Source organism: Corythoichthys intestinalis, chromosome 16 (genome assembly GCF_030265065.1).
Source record: "Corythoichthys intestinalis isolate RoL2023-P3 chromosome 16, ASM3026506v1, whole genome shotgun sequence".
Taxonomy (NCBI): domain Eukaryota; kingdom Metazoa; phylum Chordata; class Actinopteri; order Syngnathiformes; family Syngnathidae; genus Corythoichthys; species Corythoichthys intestinalis.
Genome location: NC_080410.1, coordinates 35,668,682 through 35,687,004, shown reverse-complemented (window position 1 = coordinate 35,687,004; position 18,323 = coordinate 35,668,682). Strand labels below are relative to the sequence as shown.

Sequence of the window (18,323 nt, the reverse complement as noted above, 5' to 3'; positions counted from 1 at the left end):
CACCTTTTGCTCCAATTACAGCTGCAAGTCGCTTGGGGTATGTTTCTATCACTTTTGCACATCGAGAGACTGACATTCTTGCCCATTCTTCCTTGCAAAACAGCTCGAGCTCAGTGAGGTTGGATGGAGAGTGTTTGTGAACAGCAGTCTTCAGCTCTTTCCACAGATTCTCGATTGGATTCAGGTCTGGACTTTGACTTGGCCATTCTAACACCTGGATACGTTTATTTTTGAACCATTCCATTGTAGATTTGGCTTTATGTTTTGGATCATTGTCCTGTTGGAAGATAAATCTCCGTCCCAGTCTCAGGTCTTGTGCAGATACCAACAGGTTTTCTTCCAGAATGTTCCTGTATTTGGCTGCATCCATCTTCCCGTCAATTTTAACCATCTTCCCTGTCCCTGCTGAAGAAAAGCAGGCCCAAACCATGATGCTGCCACTACCATGTTTGACAGTGGGGATGGTGTGTTCAGGGTGATGAGCTGTGTTGCTTTTACGCCAAACATATCGTTTTGCATTATGGCCAAAAAGTTCAATTTTGGTTTCATCTGACCAGAGCACCTTCTTCCACATGTTTGGTGTGTCTCCCAGGTGGCTTGTGGCAAACTTTAAACGAGACTTTTTTATGGATATCTTTGAGAAATGGCTTTCTTCTTGCCACTCTTCCATAAAGGCCAGATTTTTGCAGTGTACGACTGATTGTTGTCCTATGGACAGACTCTCCCACCTCAGCTGTAGATCTCTGCAGTTCATCCAGAGTGATCATGGGCCTCTTGGCTGCATCTCTGATCAGTTTTCTCCTTGTTTGAGAAGAAAGTTTGGAAGGACGGCCGGGTCTTGGTAGATTTGCAGTGGTCTGATGCTCCTTCCATTTCAATATGATGGCTTGCACAGTGCTCCTTGAGATGTTTAAAGCTTGGGAAATCTTTTTGTATCCAAATCCGGCTTTAAACTTCACAACAGTATCTCGGACCTGCCTGGTGTGTTCCTTGGTTTTCATAATGCTCTCTGTACTTTAAACAGAACCCTGAGACTATCACAGAGCAGGTGCATTTATACGGAGACTTGATTACACACAGGTGGATTCTATTTATCATCATCGGTCATTTAGGACAACATTGGATCATTCAGAGATCCTCACTGAACTTCTGGAGAGAGTTTGCTGCACTGAAAGTACAGGGGCCGAATAATATTGCACGCCCCACTTTTCAGTTTTTTATTTGTTAAAAAAGTTTAAATTATCCAATAAATGTTGTTCCACTTCACGATTGTGTCCCACTTGTTGTTGATTCTTGACAAAAAATTAAATTTCATATCTTTATGTTTGAAGCCTGAAATGTGGCGAAAGGTTGCAAGATTCAAGGGGGCCGAATACTTTTGCAAGGCACTGTACTTAACTAGAACTTGGAAATGGCTTGACACAGATGAAAATTCAATTGAAACACATGGGAAAAACACCTAACTTTTAAGTGATGTGTGTTATGAAGTGTAATGACAAGAAATAAGATTTTTTTTTTAAAATACTTTTTTTAAAAATTTTTTTTTTAAATAAGATCTTAAGTTTTTTGAGTGAAAGCAGTGATTTTTTTTTCTAGTCACATCTGAAATGCAATTGTTGGCTGTTTTCAACAATGTACATCTAAAATAAAGACATTGATTATCTAAAAATGGTTCAATATTTGGTAAACTCTCGTTTTCTCGTGTACGTTTATAAATACTCTTTACCCAATTTTTTTTTTTTTTATCTGATTACTCAATCCACTGAATTTTCAGTGGAATACTCGATTACTAAAATATTCGATAGCTGCAGCCCTACAGCAGCTCAGCGTCAGTCAAAGTAAACAGTAACATTAGCTGCTGTTGGCTGTGTGCTGCGGGCGGCACACCTTAGCAGTGGCGGATGGTGTACTTCGTATCTATTTGCGCTTGTCCTCGATAATGACGTAGGTGCACCAGATTTGTTCCCGAAAACAATCAACCCAGATTATAGCAAAGATGACTGAAAACCTGACTTCTTTGGACAGCTTGTTTTACGGAAAAAGGCTACTTGCTGAGCCGGAAGAGGAGCCTACAACCAAGTCCATTCTGCATAATATGTGGCTAAAAGCTAGCAAACGAGGCAACAAAAGCGAATGCTCTGAGAGCAACATACCTCGTAGCGAACCGTGTTGCTAAAGCCGAGAAGCTTTTCAGAATTAGAGAAGAACTGCGACCAAGGATATTTGCCGTCAAGTTTTAGGAGAGGCAGCTGTTAAAAAAGTTTGATTCGGCATACGGCCAGTTACATTTTCCCTGAACTTAATGTTCGTTTTTAGCCCCGTCGTGTTATTTTATATTTACTATAATTTTCTGCCACACATTGCCGGTCAGTGTAAAAAAGGCCCACATCACACCGGTCAGTGGTGCAAAAAAAGTTGGGGAACACTGCATCAAGTGACAGCTTTTGACTAATTGCGTAAACAACCACCACTGGTGCTGCATTTTCAGGCATTTTTATTCGGCGAGTTTTCTCTTAAACTCTGGAATTCAGATTCTATTTTTATTCTTTTAGATTACAGATGGAACACTTATACAGCTTTCTATCTACTGTCCTCGGCTACAAGTTTTGGTGAGTATTGTGCATCAGAATGATTACCTCTTTAAGGAAAAATATAAAAAAATAAATAAAATAAGCAAATTCCCAGTGCACCGAAATGGTAGCAGTATAGTTTGGAACCCTGTTCTTCCGTCTCCCCCTACCTCGGCAACGCAGAGTCTCTCCCACTGCGAGCTGATCACCGACGACGGCATCCGCCACTTGGGCAGCGGACCTTGCGCCCACGATCGACTGGAGGTGATTGAGCTGGACAACTGCCCGCTGATCACGGACGCTTCGCTGGAGCACCTGAAGAGCTGCCACAGTCTGGATCGCATCGAGCTCTACGACTGTCAGCAGATCACCCGGGCCGGCATCAAGAGGTTAAGGGTGAGTGGCTTACGCGGTCGATACGGAGGCTCCGGTCAATACAGATGTCTACGCGAGGTTCTGAATTTGTGCCGAAACAGTTGGGGAGACAGGAACACAGATCCGTCAAGCACTTTAAGACAATGGGAAAAGACAGGGTAACAACAATCAAGATTAAGGACAATATTATTGACTATACGGGATTATTAGAGTTAATTCAAAATACTTTTCTACTCCAGGCATGCTCCACCAATGCCCTTATGAGTAAATAGAGCCCTGACATTTTAACTGAGACTCCCACAAAAGTAATTTTTCTTACTTTAAATCAATAGGGTTTGGGTCGACCACTCTGGGCAAATAGGCGAGTCCCCGAGGTAGCAGCAGTGTTTCACCAAGCCTCCGCCTAGTGTCCGCTTGGCAAAAACACTTTTGTAACCCACAAGTCTTGCCTCTGTTTTTACGTTTATGGTGCTGATTTGATGGTCCAAACGTTTGTTGCTTTATATTAGTGCTCATACAAGCATGCGCACCATGCGCAAGCCTAACATAGGCTGCAGTCGTGAGTAAAAAAAAATGACTTACAGACCCTTTGAAAAATGTAGGTTAAACTTGAAATTCCAAGTCGAGCAATTTCACTGTCTTTTTGATGGAAACCTCAATAAAACAACACTTTGAACTCAACATTCTTGTAAATAGGACTTTAGTTGAAGTAGTGTAAACTCAACATTTGATTTAAATTGGATTTCAGTTGAAGTAATCATGTCATATTTTTGCTGGAACTGGGAATTGAAGCCATTCTACCACCGTTGCAGCGAAGCACGGGGACAACTGAGCAAAAGACCGAGGCTGTCAGAAATAGTCCGATTATCGGCCAGGCCGATATTTGTAAATTTGACGTACATTGGTATCTGCCTTCTTTTTTTAACCGACCTGCCGACATGCAAAATCAATTTATAACTGGGTTATTTAGGCTCAGATGCAGCTGCACCCTTCTCTCCTGCCTGCTGTGGCCTGCACTAGTATTTACAGTTGTGGTCAAATGTTTACATACACTTGTGAAGAACATAATGTCATGGCTCTCTTGAGTTTCCAGTTATTTCTACAACTCTGATTTTTCTCCGATAGAGTGATTGGAACAGATACTTCTTTGTCACAAAAAACATTCACGAAGTTTGGTTCTTTTATGACTTTATTATGGGTAAACAGAAAAAAGTGATCAAATCTGCTGGGTCAAAAATATACATACAGAGGCACTAATATTTGGTAACATGTCCCTTGGCCATTTTCACTTCAATTAGGTGCTTTTGGTAGCCATCCACAAGCTTCTGGCAAGCTTCCGGTTGAATCTTTGACCACTCCTCTTGACAGAATTGGTGCAGTTCAGTTAAATTTGATGGCTTTCTGACATTGACTTGTTTCTTCAGCATTGTCCACAAGTTCAAGTCAGGACTTTGGGAAGGCCATTCGAAAACCTTAATTCTAGCCTGATTTAGCCATTCCATTACCACTTTTGATGTGTGTTTGTGATCGTTGTCCTGTTGGAACACCCAACTGCGCCCAAGACCCAATCTTCGGGCTGATGACGTTAGGTTATCTTGAAGAATTTGAAGGTAATCCTCCTTCTTCATTGTCCCATTTACTCTCTGTAAAGCACCAGTTCCATTGGCAGCAAAACAGCCCCACAGCATAATACTACCACCACTGTGCTTGACGGTAGGCATGGTGTACTTGGGGTTAAAGGCCTCACCTTTTCTCCTCCAAACATATTGCTGGGCATTGTGGCCAAACAGCTCGATTTTTGTTTCGTCTGACCACAGAACTTTCCTCCAGAATGTCTTATCTTTGTCCATGTGATCAGCAGCAAATTTCAGTCGAGCCTTAAGGTGCCGCTTTTGGAGCAAGGGCTTCCTTCTTGCACGGCAGCCTCTCAGTCCATGGAGATGCAAAACACGCTTGACTGTGGACACTGACACCTGTGTTCCAGCAGCTTCTAATTCTTGGCAGATCTGCTTTTTGGTGATTCTCGGTTGAATCTTCACCCTCCTGACCAATTTCAGCAGCAGGTGATAGCTTGCGTTTTCTTCCTGATCGTGGCAGTGACAAAACAGTGCCATGCACTTTATACTTACAAACAATTGTTTGCACTGTTGCTCTTGGGACCTGCAGCTGCTTTGAAATGGCTCCAAGTGACTTTCCTGACTTGTTCAAGTCAATGATTGTTCAAGTCTATAATCACTCACAAGAAATTGCTAATTGGTGTTGCTGTATGTATATTTTTGACCCAGCAGATTTGATCACTTTTTCTGTTAACCCATAATAAAGTCATAAAAGAACCAAACTTCATGAATGTTTTTTGTGACAAAGAAGTATCTGTTCCAATCACTCTATCGGAGAAAAATCAGAGTTGTAGAAATAACTGGAAACTCAAGAGAGCCATGACATTATGTTCTTCACAAGTGTATGTAAACTTTTGACCACAACTGTACCACGTTCAGGGCGGAGAATTGAACCCACAACCTCTGACTACGCAATCACTAAACTACGCCACCCCCTAAGCTGCAGAGGCAGAGCTTCCGAAGAAGAAGCTGTCCACACACACTGGAGAGTGAGAGGGAAAATTTTCTTTTGTGAGAAGCTCCGGACAGAAAACTCAAATTCAGGCACTTTTGTAGCTATTATTTTCTATTTATGTGATTCAATAAACATGCTTTAGGCATTTCAATGAAGTTCAGTGTTTGCATTTTTCAAAATTTTTAATGTCAATTTTTACACCTTTACTGCAAATGAATATCTGCTCCGAAAATCTGTTATCGGCCTCCCTAATTACTAATAATCAGTATCGGTCCTGAAAAACCAATATCGGGTGATCTCTACTGTCAGACAGCTTGATTGAAGTTGCAACCCTTTCACACAACTTATCAAGTTCACTTTCCTCAGAAATAAGCATTAATGCATGTTAATCAATTCACAATATTACCTTGATCAAATAAGTTTTTTTTCCCCAATATTGAAAGTTTTATGAATTAGATGGGAGTGTGCCCCAGTTGAAGTGTTATCTGTGTACCGGTAGTTTTTTTGTTTTTTTTTTTGATCAATTATAACTTCCCATTCTCTATTTTTTCCCCCACACACAAAACTTACGTTGTTCAAAATATAAAAACATACTGTATAGAGCTGCAACCAACGATTATTTTCATAATCGATTAATCGGACAATGAAATGATTAATCTGGTAAATGTCACTTATTTCAATTACCTTGAAGTTATTTTTTGGCATGTTGTAAGTAGCAACGACGACAAAATGGATGACTGTTTTCTTCAAAAATAAAATTGTATTACAGCTTCCTGACTTAACTGCAGTCTACAACTGCATCGATTATCAAATCCATTGGCAACTAATTAATTGATTTAATTGATTAGTTATTGCAACCTTATTAAGAAGCTAGTTTAGACCGTAAAGTGTCTGAAAATTGGCAAAAATGTGAATTGTTGTTTACCAAAGTAAAAGCAGATTTTTTGTTCATATACTACTTTGACTTAACAAAAAATATAATGAAGAAATCTGATATTTACAACTGAGAAGTACAGGTGCAACTAATAATCATTTAATCAACAACTAATCGATTTAGCAAATTAATCAGCAACTATTTTGATAACCGATGAATCGTTTTGGACTTTCTTCACGTTAAAGTTGTCTAAACTCTTGAAATTATATAAACATACATAATTTTCGGACAATAAGCTCTTACTTTTTTCCCCTAATTTTGAATCCCGCGGTTTATAGTCCAGTGCGGCTTATTTGTTGATGTATTTGGGTTAATCAGTAACACTTTGTTTGACAGCAGTGTCGTAAGACTGCCATAAGACTGTCATAATTATGACATGACATTATCACGGGCACTAATGAATGGTTATGACAGATGTCATCAAGTGTAATCTGGCAAATTATGTCACTAACTGCATTTATGTCCAGCTCGGATCTTTTACATCCAGGAATAATATTTTGCCGGATGACACAAAATAACATCTGTCATAAGCATTCATTAATGCTCATGGCAGTGTCATTTCATAATTATGATGGTCTTATGACAGTCTTAAGGCGCTACTGTCAAATAGTGTTACCAATTTCCATAACTAGCCATTACTGAAACAACTACAACAATAATTGAAGAAATACTTGGCACAGAACATGAATTTTGACTTTTTATTTACATCTGTAGAGCTGCAATGCATGCTGGGAAGTATGTTGGATGATAACAGTGCTGACAGCAGGTGGCAGCAGAGGTTGACTGTCTCTCCCAAGAGAACAGTGACACCCAAATGAAGCTTCTTGAAGCAATGAAGCTTTACAGCTAATTGGTTCAGAGCTTCATGGTGGTTTATTTGGTCTTGTGACAGTCTTATGATGCCGCTGACAAATAAAGTGTTCCCAGTTAATATCTTTTGATGTAAATATCCCATAATAGAGTGAGGACAGCTGTGGCTTATAGTCCAGTGCATCTTACCCATGAACAAATGCCGTTTTTGTGTCAAATTTGGTGTGTGGTGGCTTATAGTCAAGTAGGGGTGCACGATATCCATTTTTTGAAACCGATACAGATATCGGTAACTTCCTGCTACTGAAAGCCGATACCGATATCGATAACCGATGATTTTTTAAAATGTATATTCACCTGAGTTTTTGAACACCTGAAGTTTAAAAAAAAATAATAATAATAATGGTGGATTCAACATAGATTTGCCTTTGACCTCACCAGAATTTTCATAATGACATGAACATTATTAAAATTAACAAAACAAAGACAAGAACAGTCTTGACTTCAAATAAAGCGCCAATTTGAGTCAATCACAATCAATTAGTCAATATAATTGAAGATGTGTTTCCTGAACAATGAGCACTGAACTAAAACATCAAACCAACAGGTATTGCGCTTTGTTATCAGATAAAAATATTTGGTGCTACAGGAGACTGTTGTGGTCTTGGTCCATGAAACAACTTTCTTATCCTGGGAGACAGGTTAGGACAGCAAGCCTATCAATAACCAAAAGGCCTCTCAATAAATGGTAAATGGTTTTATACTTATATAGCGCTTTTCCACCTTTCAAGGCGCTATAACTTACTTATACCTAACACTTTAAAATGCAAACATTATATAGTAAGGTTTATCACTCATTCCTCATAACAAAAATATGGAAGAACAAATAGGATTAATGGCTTGCCTTATAATGATCAATTTAAACGGCATTGAGTGAACCCATATTCAATAAAGTATGAGGTTTCTTCTCTGTATAGTATAAAACCAAGCATGCTGACAGGGCTAACATTACACGACAACTATTATATGTATGTATAGCATAGCGCACTAGCTTGAGCTACTAGCCTTAAGCATTGGCTGGCTTCTATAACACAACAACTTATGAAGCTCTTTACATATAACCCTTCAACACCGAAGTAAACATATATTGCACATCCATATGTTATAGCAAAAATAAATACTTGCAGACATATATTTCCAAAGCGGAAACGTAAGCAACAGAAAGCATTCACGATTGTCAATGCTACCGCTAGACACAGCACTGTGTAAAGTGAATGAGTTTGTGGGCCAAATTATAGATGCAGAGAATTATTCTGACCGGCAGGTGGCAGCAATGCCCCACAAATGGTCAACTGATTTCCCAGCCAGCCAGCACAGTATATATTATCGGTCCTATAGACCCTACCCACGTGACGTCACAGCTCCGCTCTCCTGAATGGTACCGCCCACTTGTCCGTCAAAACATAGTGTTAACCTGTTACGGCTACGTACATTTCTCCTATTTACGGCGTGTTTTTCTGCTCCTTAACATTAATAATCAAAATGGTGAAGGCGTGTGTGGCTGTTGGTTGCACTAACAGAGAAGATGGAAGGAGAGACTTGAAGTTTTACCGTATTCCGAGGGATCCAAAGAGGAGAGCGAAATGGACGGCTGCAATTCGACGTGAAAACTGGGCACCAAAAAATCACCACAGACGATGTAGTAGTCATTTTATATCCAGTAAGATGCATTTAAGATATACTTAGAGGTTTGGGCTGACAAATAACCACAATTAAGATCATTGCGAGGCTAATCGCCAACAACATACGACGTAGTACGACATAGTTTCAAATTCAAGATGTTTGTGACTTCCCTTTCTTCCACCATCGTTATTTTTTGAATAATATTTAGCTGGTACCAAGTGAAAGAAACTGGCCTCGTCTACGGAACTGACAAATAACCACAATTAAGATCATTGCGAGGCTAATCGCCGACAACATACGACGTAGTACGACATAGTTTCAAATTCAAGATGTTTGTGACTTCCCTTTCTTCCACCATCGTTATTTTTTGAATAATATTTAGCTGGTACCAAGTGAAAGAAACTGGCCTCGTCTACGGGGCTGACAAATAACCACAATTAAGATCATTGCTAGGCTAATCGCCGACAACATATACGTATGTATGTAGTGAGAGTGCTATCGCTAAACCATATAAACATTAAAAGCCTTAACTCCATTGACAAATGACATGAAATACATTAGACTTGACAGTGGATGTTAGCAAGAACAAAAGATTTTGAATTGAAAATTTCGTAACTCACCTTTCCAAGCACAAGATAGATTCCTGCCGAACGAGGACCTGTTTCACCCAACCAGCAACGAAGTATTTATAAGCCTCCAAGCTCTTGAAGTTTTTCAAAATTTCGTGGGAATAGGCTGATTTTGTGTGGACAAGATAATTGTAAATATCAGCGTAGCAGATGTCAGGCAGACAGGGCGAAGACAGTGGGTCGAAAAACATCGATTTGGGCATCAAATATGGATCTGGCGACTGTATAGAACGAAGCTTTTCCACATAACGCCTTTTATGCAACACATCCAGTGAGTTTACGGCATCAGAAAACACCGGGTCTTCCATGAAATGCATTTTAAATTCCTCGATCAATTGAAACCAATGCTAATACAGAGACAAAATGACGGACAAGTGGGCGGAACCACACAGCGAGCACGTGGTTTTGTGACGTCGGTGGGTAGGGTCTATTAATAATGTTATTGGATTTATTGGGATGACGTCAAAATTCCTATTATCGGACCGATAATTATCGGACCGATAATTATTGTGCACCAGTATAGTGAGGTGCGCCATATAGTGTGAAAATAACGGTATATAATGAAACTTATCAGTTGTAACTACCATCAGATTTCTTCATTAGATGAACAAAAATCTGCAGAGCACTTTGGAAAACAACAATTCACATTTTTACTGTCTAAACTAGCTTCTTATGCCTGCAACAACAAATCGATTAATAAATTAGTTGCCAACCAATATGATCATTGATACAGTTGAAGGAATTAGTCATCCATTTTGTCTTCACTGCTGCTTACAACATGCCGAAAACAACTTCAAGATAATTTGTGAAGGTAATAGAAAGAATGACATCAGATTAATCGGTTAATTAATCGTCCGATTAATCGATTATAAAAAATAATCGTCAGTTGCAACCCTAATGAGAAGTTATATATGTTATAAAAACAAGGATTTTTACAAGTTTAAGGTGAAGAAGGTCCTAAACGATTAATCGGTTATCGAAATAGTAATGTAGTGAGATTGAAATTGAGCGCTCATGCACGCGCACACTCTTGGGTCAAATAACTACTCTTTAAAATATGCAGTGAATAGGAAGAATACACAGAAAAATATTTTGGCATGTACAGGTAGCACCTAAACGTGTGTCTTGTGCTTTCGCAGACACACCTGCCTAACATCAAAGTACACGCGTACTTTGCCCCGGTGACTCCTCCGCCTTCGGTGGGGGGCAGCCGCCAGAGATTCTGCCGCTGCTGTATCCTGCTATGATGCTAAAGACTCATCAGACGTCAGTCTTCCCTTTCCTTCCTCCCTCCTTCTCCACCTTGTGTGCGTGTGTCCCGGATTCCCTCCCCTGCTCAAGCAGTGTATTCTTGCTGTGTCCTCCTTTTCAAGCTGCAGAGAGACCAAACAGTGCAGGGTAACACACACTCCACACTTTTCCCCCTTTCTCCTAAACACACAATTGTTATTAGTGGAAGCGTGTTGGAATAGCGTTTTGTTGCCTCACAGTTCTGAAGGATGGAGATTTGCTTTTTCTCCAGGTACTCCGGCTTCCCCCCTCACATTCCGAAAACATGCATGGAAAACCCAAAATTCTCCATAGGTGTGAATGCTTGTTTATGTGAGAACCAGTGTGAGGTAACTTTATTGAAGTCATTTTTGTCGACATATCTTTCAGTTGAATACTGCTTTAAATCAAGCCCCCCCCCAACATCCAGTTGAATGAATTGCCATCCAAATGCACTTTACTCATTGGACCACTCAATATGAGCTCTCAAAATACAACACAAACTCAATATGAAGTCAAAGTTTGCTTTGCTCGAATGTATACAAAGAAAAAAAAACCAGCAAAACGCAATGCAAAAACATTTCTGTGGATGGAGAAGGAAAACAGCTTTTCATGACACATCCTGCACTGTTGGCCAATGTCCTGAGTCAGCGTCTGCCCTTCACCCCCTTTTCTTCAACAACCGGTGAACAGCAGCAAAAATGTATGAGGAGAAAACGCTTTCCGCTTTTTGCATCTGTCAGAACAACAACCAGACTGTTTACAAAGAACAACATTTGATACCCCTCTATACCCTGTCTCCATGTGCTTCATTGAAGAGGGGCAGAAAAAAGAACTATTTTTCTAAAAAAATAAAAAATGGGACACATTTTGGGACTGAAGAAGATGCCAAATGTTGCACGTGATACCAATTGTTGGATCCAAATGTACATAAGTGAGGTCTCTGGGAGTATTTGGACGAATCAGTCAAAAGAAAGACTATAAAAATGGATGATTCCTGTCATATATGAATGGGAAGAATAACGCTAACTGCCAAGTTGTTAATTTTGATTTCTTCGAAAGAGTAGTAGGGCCACACTCAAAAGATCAACTTTTGTTGGTCCAGAATAAAGTTGTCTTGTCATATTGCGAGAAATTAAAAAATAAATTGTAATATGACATAATTCCCAAATTCTCTTCCTCAAAACCTTTATTTCGAAACATGACTTTTGATGCAAAATTATCGTTCTATCATCTTTGATTGATTTTTTTCAAGAGCGGCCCTAATACTCCTTCATCGACTCACGGTTTTATATTTCTTTTGTAACTCCGATTTCTCATTCTTCGTGTTGCGTTTGACGGGATTTGCTCAAATGCCCTGGTCAGGTGCAATTTGAAGTATTTTCGCTCATTCATTTACCCCAACTATCGATGGGCAGGAGGCGGGGTACACTCACAATCTCTCACAGCTATGAAGAATTTGGAGTTTTCAAACAGCCTCGCATGCATGTTTTTGGGATGTGGGAGGAGAAAAGCCACTTTGGCGGGGACAGGGAAACCATGCAAACTTCACACAGAAAGTCCGGAGCCCAGAATCGAACCAACGGTCTCGTAACTGTGAGGTGGACGTGCCTGTCTGATATTTCTTCTTGAATGTCCCTGACCAAGACCTTGCTGCCCTTTTTCCCTTAACTGTCCACCAAATTCCCTAAACAAGACTGAAACGTGGAATGTTAAAGCATCATGTATGCCGCCAAGATGAAGTGAAGGAGGCAAAAAAACTGCTTGAGAAAAGATTGTAATATTTCTTTGTTAGGTAACGCAAGATGAAATGATCCTTGTGTAATACTGTCTGAGCTGTTTTGTTTGAATGGGGCTTTACGCAGAGGGGGGATTAGGGAATGTGTCAAAATGGCCACCGTGCACTCCCGGGGAAGGAAAGTGGAACAAGCCGGCCAACCGGCCTACCTATGTGTCAACACTAACTCTGAAATGGGCAAAGGAGTCTTCAGGCCTGTGATTTCAAGTTCATTCGGAATTTAGCAGTAGTCGATGATGGAGGACGTGTAAAGCAGTTTGCTCTCTGGACTTCTTTCAAAATTTGCTCTGAATTTCCTAATTGGAAAATCCCGAAAAAGCCATTGGCCCCGCCTGTGGGTTAACGCTCCTTTTATCAGGAGATTTCAAGAGTCCGCTAGCCAAGTAAACTTTCTGTTCTCCTTGCATTATCAACACAAGCGCACTGGAGTTAAAATGCAAGAGGTATACCTATTGTTGCCTCCCTCCCAAACAGGACACCTCCAATGACGTACGGCGCGACATTTGATCATGAAAATGACTGTAGTCTATATAATTACTGTAAATCTTTTCCATTTTTTTGTACAATTAACCGCTACAAATGATTATGTACGTATGAATAAATATATACCTATATTATTAAGACTGGCTTTGTTTTGTCAAAAAGTGCGCTTGGGTTGTCGTATAACCTTCAGACCACTAGATGGGAGCAAAGAGCTGGGTATTTTTGCTGCAGCATCACATCCCGCCAACTAAGTACATTTGAATAAAAAGACTACGTTTACATATTGCAATTTATAGCTTCCAATGGGGTTGAACCTTCCTGTTGACCTCATTTTCTGCATACATTCTTTGTCCTCCGGTTTAAATTGACCCGTCTTTGCAAAATCCCAATTCAAGCAGTTTAATTGAACTTTAAACACCAAATATCATATTGCTTGAAATAACATCTTATCCTTCAGCACAATATGCAGAGGCGTCGCGTCCCATTAGGCAAACCAGGCTATTGCCTAGGGCCCCCAGCCAGCAGGGGCCCCCAAAGGGCCAACAGATTTCAGTGGCGCCTCCAGAAATTTTTCATAGGGGTGGCCAGATGTGGCCGCTTAAATTCTTGGGGTGGCCAAAACTAAAAGCCATAATTTCAGGTTTTCATCATATTATTGCAGTAAAAAGGTCAGGGGAAAACTATCAGAAAGATTTAAGGAAATGGCTTCTGATATACTTTGGTGTATTGTGTAATATTTGATGTTACTAATGATTTAATGTGCATAGTCCATAACTGTCCAGTCAACATTTTGAGTTCCACAACAATTTTGTTTTATTGTGTTATGTATATATTAGGCATAAGGTGCACATTTAACTAGGGCTGTCAAACGATTAAAATTTTTAATTTTAAAAGTTAATCACAGCTTAAAAATTAATTAATCGGAATTAATCGGGATTCAAACCATATCTAAAATATGCCTTGTTTTTCTGTAAATTATTGTTGGAATGGAAAGATAAGACGGATATATACATTCAACATATTGTACATAAGTACTGTATTTGTTTATTATAGCAATAAATCCACAAGATGGCATTAACATTTTTAACATTCTGTCTGTGAAAGGGATCCACGGATAGAAAGATTTGTAATTCTTAAAGGATAAATGTGCGTTTGTATATTGTGACTAAATATTGCCATCTAGTGTATTTGTTGAGCTTTCAGTAAATGATACTGTAGCGACTTAACTGTTCTGCCCAAATGCATGATGGGAAGTGGTGCAACCATGACTGTGTGTGGTGGCTGCAAATGCTATATCTTCCCTGTGCAACTCCTGCCATTCTTCCCCACGTCGCTTCCCACAATATTTATAGTTTCTGTGGGAGGGATGACAAAGCTTTGGCCAATTAAAAGCACGGCCCAAATGAATGCTTGTATCTACTCCACTCACTTGATACTGCCTCTCATCGCTCTATAAAAGTAAAACGGCGCCATTGTAGGCTGTTTGTGGCAATGCGTGAATGAGTCATACTGCGAATGCGTTAATTGCGATAAATATTTTCACGTGATTCATTTAAAAAAATTAATTACCACCCATAAACGCGATAAATTTGACAGCCCTACATTTAACAAAACAAAATAAATGCATACATTTCGGATGAAATGCATAACTGATGCTACAACAATCTAATAATATACTGGCAAGCGGGGTGGCCAGTGGGGTGGCCAACCAATTTATAGGGGTGGCCGTGGCCACCCCCTGGTGGCGCCACTGACAGATTTAGCACACGCAGCTTTACTGCACTGTCGCAGCGACAAGTGCGCTAGTGCAAGTGAAAGCCTTGTGTCTGAGTTCCCTGAAGGGGCCCCTTCACTTGCTCTACACTCCACCCCCCCTCCTTCACGTGTCTCAGAGTGAGCGGCGATTTGGCTTTTTTTAAATTGGCGTATATCCAAAATGAAGAGAAGTTATCCATCTGGAAGTGACAAAAGAAAAAAAAAAGGCAGAAGAGGAGAAAAGGAAGAACGACAGCGGTGAGGGCACTATGTTACTGTAGTTTTATGTCCTAATGTAGTAGAAGCCGGGCACTTTGAGTGTCCGAAAGCGCTCTATGAGACCGAGGCGTTATTATGCTTTTATTACATGTGTTATTGGTCCAAGTCCAACTATCCCCCTTACTTGCACATGCTCGAAGGGCCCCACGTTGCCCTTGCTACACCTCTGACAATATGTGTAAATACTCTCCAAAACAAAACACAGTGGCGGGTCATTTTGACCAGAGAACAACACGAGGGTTAAATTGTATTGATTAGTTATTACTAATTCTGTATTACTACTGTAATTTTCGGACCATAAGCCTGTACTTTTTTCCCTCATTTTGAATCCTGCGGTTTATTGTCCAGTGCGGCTTATTTATTGATTTATTTTGGTTAATAGGTAACACTTTATTTGACAGCAGCGTCATAAAACTGCCATAAGGCAGTCATAATTATGACATGATTTTGACACTATCATAGGCATTGATGAATAAATGAATGTCATTAAGTATCATCCAGAAACTTTTGTCACCAACACTCCATTTGTGTCCAGCTCGGATTTTTTTACATCAATTCAAAAGTGAGATAATTTGCTGGATGACACAAAATGATATCTGTCATAAGCATTCATTCATGCTCATGGCAGTATCATGTCATAATTATGATGGTCTTATGACAGTTTTATGGCGCCACTGTCAAATAAATTGTTACCAAATACCAATTAATGAAGCAACTGGAAGAGTAACTGAAGAAATAATTAGCACAGAACATATTTGGATTGTTATTTACATCTGTAGTGCTGCAATGCATGCTAGGAGGCATGTTGGATGACAACAGTGTCGACAGCAGGTGGCAGCAGAGGTTGACTGTCTCCTCCAAGGGACCAGTGATAGCCAAATGAAGCTTTTTGAGGCAATGAATGGTGGTTCATTTGGTCGTATGACAGTCTTATGATGTTGCTGTCATATAAAGTGTTACCGGTTAATATCTTTTGGTGTAAATATCCCATAATACAGTGAGGACAGCTGCAGCTTATTGTCCAGTGCGGCTTATCTATGGACAAATACTGTTTTCCTGTCAAATTTGGTGGGTGGCGGGCGGCTTATAGTCAGGTGCGCCTTATAGTCCAGAATTTACGGTATAATGGTGCAGTACAAATGTGCACAAACTGTAACTATAAATGTTTCATAATTATTATCTTAGGCCAATGGTTCTCAACCTGGATTCAATCGAACCCCAGGGGTTCGGTCAGTAAGTCTAAGGGATGTAAAATGCAGAGCCCTATTTTTGTATGCTGATTAAATCTACGCAAAGTGGCTTTTTAGACCAGGTTTTTGACGGGTTTGCTTCCAATTTACGGGCTGAATACATTTCTTTAACTGCAAGTTCTCGATCTGATGGGAGCAGGAACTGGTTTGCTCAGTGGAAGGTTGACTTACAACTTGGTATGAGGGAATACAACAGACCAATGGGCAGCGTGGTCTCAAATTTTGACCTGTTTATAAAATATGCTGCCAAAATGGGAGGACTTTGCTAAATTATTAGTTTCCTAGCTTAGATATACCGGTTTTGAATTTGAAGAAGAAAAAAAAAAAGCTATATTATCTAATTCCGAAGGGTTCGGTGAATCCACATGTGAAACTTGTGGGGTTCGGTACCTTTGGCACGGTTAAGATCCGCTGTCTTAGTCTAATAACAAAGACTGATTTTCATTATTAGTAATATATTTAGTCTTGTGTTCAATGGCTATACAGTATATTGATAGATATACAGTGAGGAGCAGAAGTATTTGCACCGCTTGAGATTTTGCAAATTCAGCCACTTAAGAAATAGGTAGAGGTCTGAAATTTCAATCATAGATGCATTTCCACTCGTAGAAACATAATCGTAAAAGATCTGGAAGTCACATGGTCTTTTCAATCATTTATTTGTAATTTATGGGGGTTCTTAAGTATTTGTACCCCTGAGTATCAGCAATATTTATGACACTCAGAGTTGTCAGTCAACCTTTAAAAAAGTCCACCTTTACCCCATGAGTAACCACCCGCCCTTCACCCATTTGAGCTCATTATTGTCATCTTTGCACCCCACAGTCAGGCATAATCCAACTGCTACCATTGCCAAGACCAGAGAGCTTTTGAAAGACACCACAGAAAAAACAATTGACGATTGGAAAACAGCTTGGTGAGAATAAATCAACAGTTGCAACAATTGTTAAAAAATGGAAAAGGCTAAACATGACTGATAATCTACCTCAGACTGGGGCTCCATGTAAAATCTCTCCTTGTGGAGGATCACGCATGATTAGAAAAGTGAGGCTCAGCCTGGAAATACATGACAGGAGCTGGTCAATGACCCAAAGAGAGCTGGATGCACAGTTTGAAAGGCTACTGTCAGTAGAACACAGCAATGGTTTAAAATCATGTATTGCTCAGAAGGTTCCCCTGTTGAAGCCAGTACATGTGAAGGCCCATATGAAGTTTGCCAGGGACCATCTGAATGATGCAGAGGGGTCATGGGAGAAAGTCGTGGTCAGATGAGACCAAAGTAGAACTGTTTGTTGCAAAAAGAAGAATGAGTACAATCACAAGAACACCATCCCCACTGTGAAGTATGGGGGTGGAAACCTCATGCTTTGGGGCTGCTTTTTGGCAAAAGGGGACAGGACGACTGTACTGTATAAAGCAGAGGAAGAATGGTTGAAATGTATTGTCAGATTTTGAGCCACAACCTCCTTCCTTCAGGTCAGAGACTTAAAGATGAGTTGTGGCTGGATCTTCTAACATGACAATGATCCGAAGCACACAGCCAAGCTGACCAAGGAGTGCCTGCGTAAAAGGCATATTAATGTTCTGGAGTGGCCTAGCCAGTCTCCAGAACTCCATCCAATACAAAATCTTTGGATGGAGCTGAAACTTTGTGTTTCTCAACGATAGCCCCGAAACCTGACAGATCTAGGGAAGATTTGTGTGGAGGAATGAGCCAAAATCCCTGTTTCCATATGTGAAAACCTGGTGAAGAACTACAGAAAGTGTCTGACCTCTGTAACTGCAAATAAAGGCTGCTGCACTAAATATTAGCACTGATTTTCTCAGGTGTATAAATACTTTTGAACCCCTGTAAATTACAATTAAATTATTGAAAAATCATACAATGTTAGTTCCGGTTCAGACCTCTTGCCTATT

At 40.0% G+C, this 18,323-nt stretch overlaps 1 protein-coding gene across 3 annotated transcripts in view; it reads left to right on the top strand.

Annotated features, from left to right (window-relative positions):
* The window catches only part of fbxl20 (F-box and leucine-rich repeat protein 20), a 37,042-nt gene extending 23,141 nt beyond the window's left edge, over positions 1-13,901 (top strand). For 2 of the 3 annotated variants that reach the window (XM_057817214.1, XM_057817215.1), the window contains exons 13-14: positions 2,553-2,966; positions 10,712-13,901. In XM_057817214.1, coding sequence (XP_057673197.1) covers positions 2,553-2,966; positions 10,712-10,819 — 522 coding nt within the window. In that variant the 3' untranslated portion in view covers positions 10,820-13,901. The remainder of the gene's footprint in view (positions 1-2,552; positions 2,967-10,711) is intronic. The other variant, XM_057817216.1, reaches the window with a different exon arrangement.
* The last annotated feature ends 4,422 nt before the right edge of the window (positions 13,902-18,323 follow it).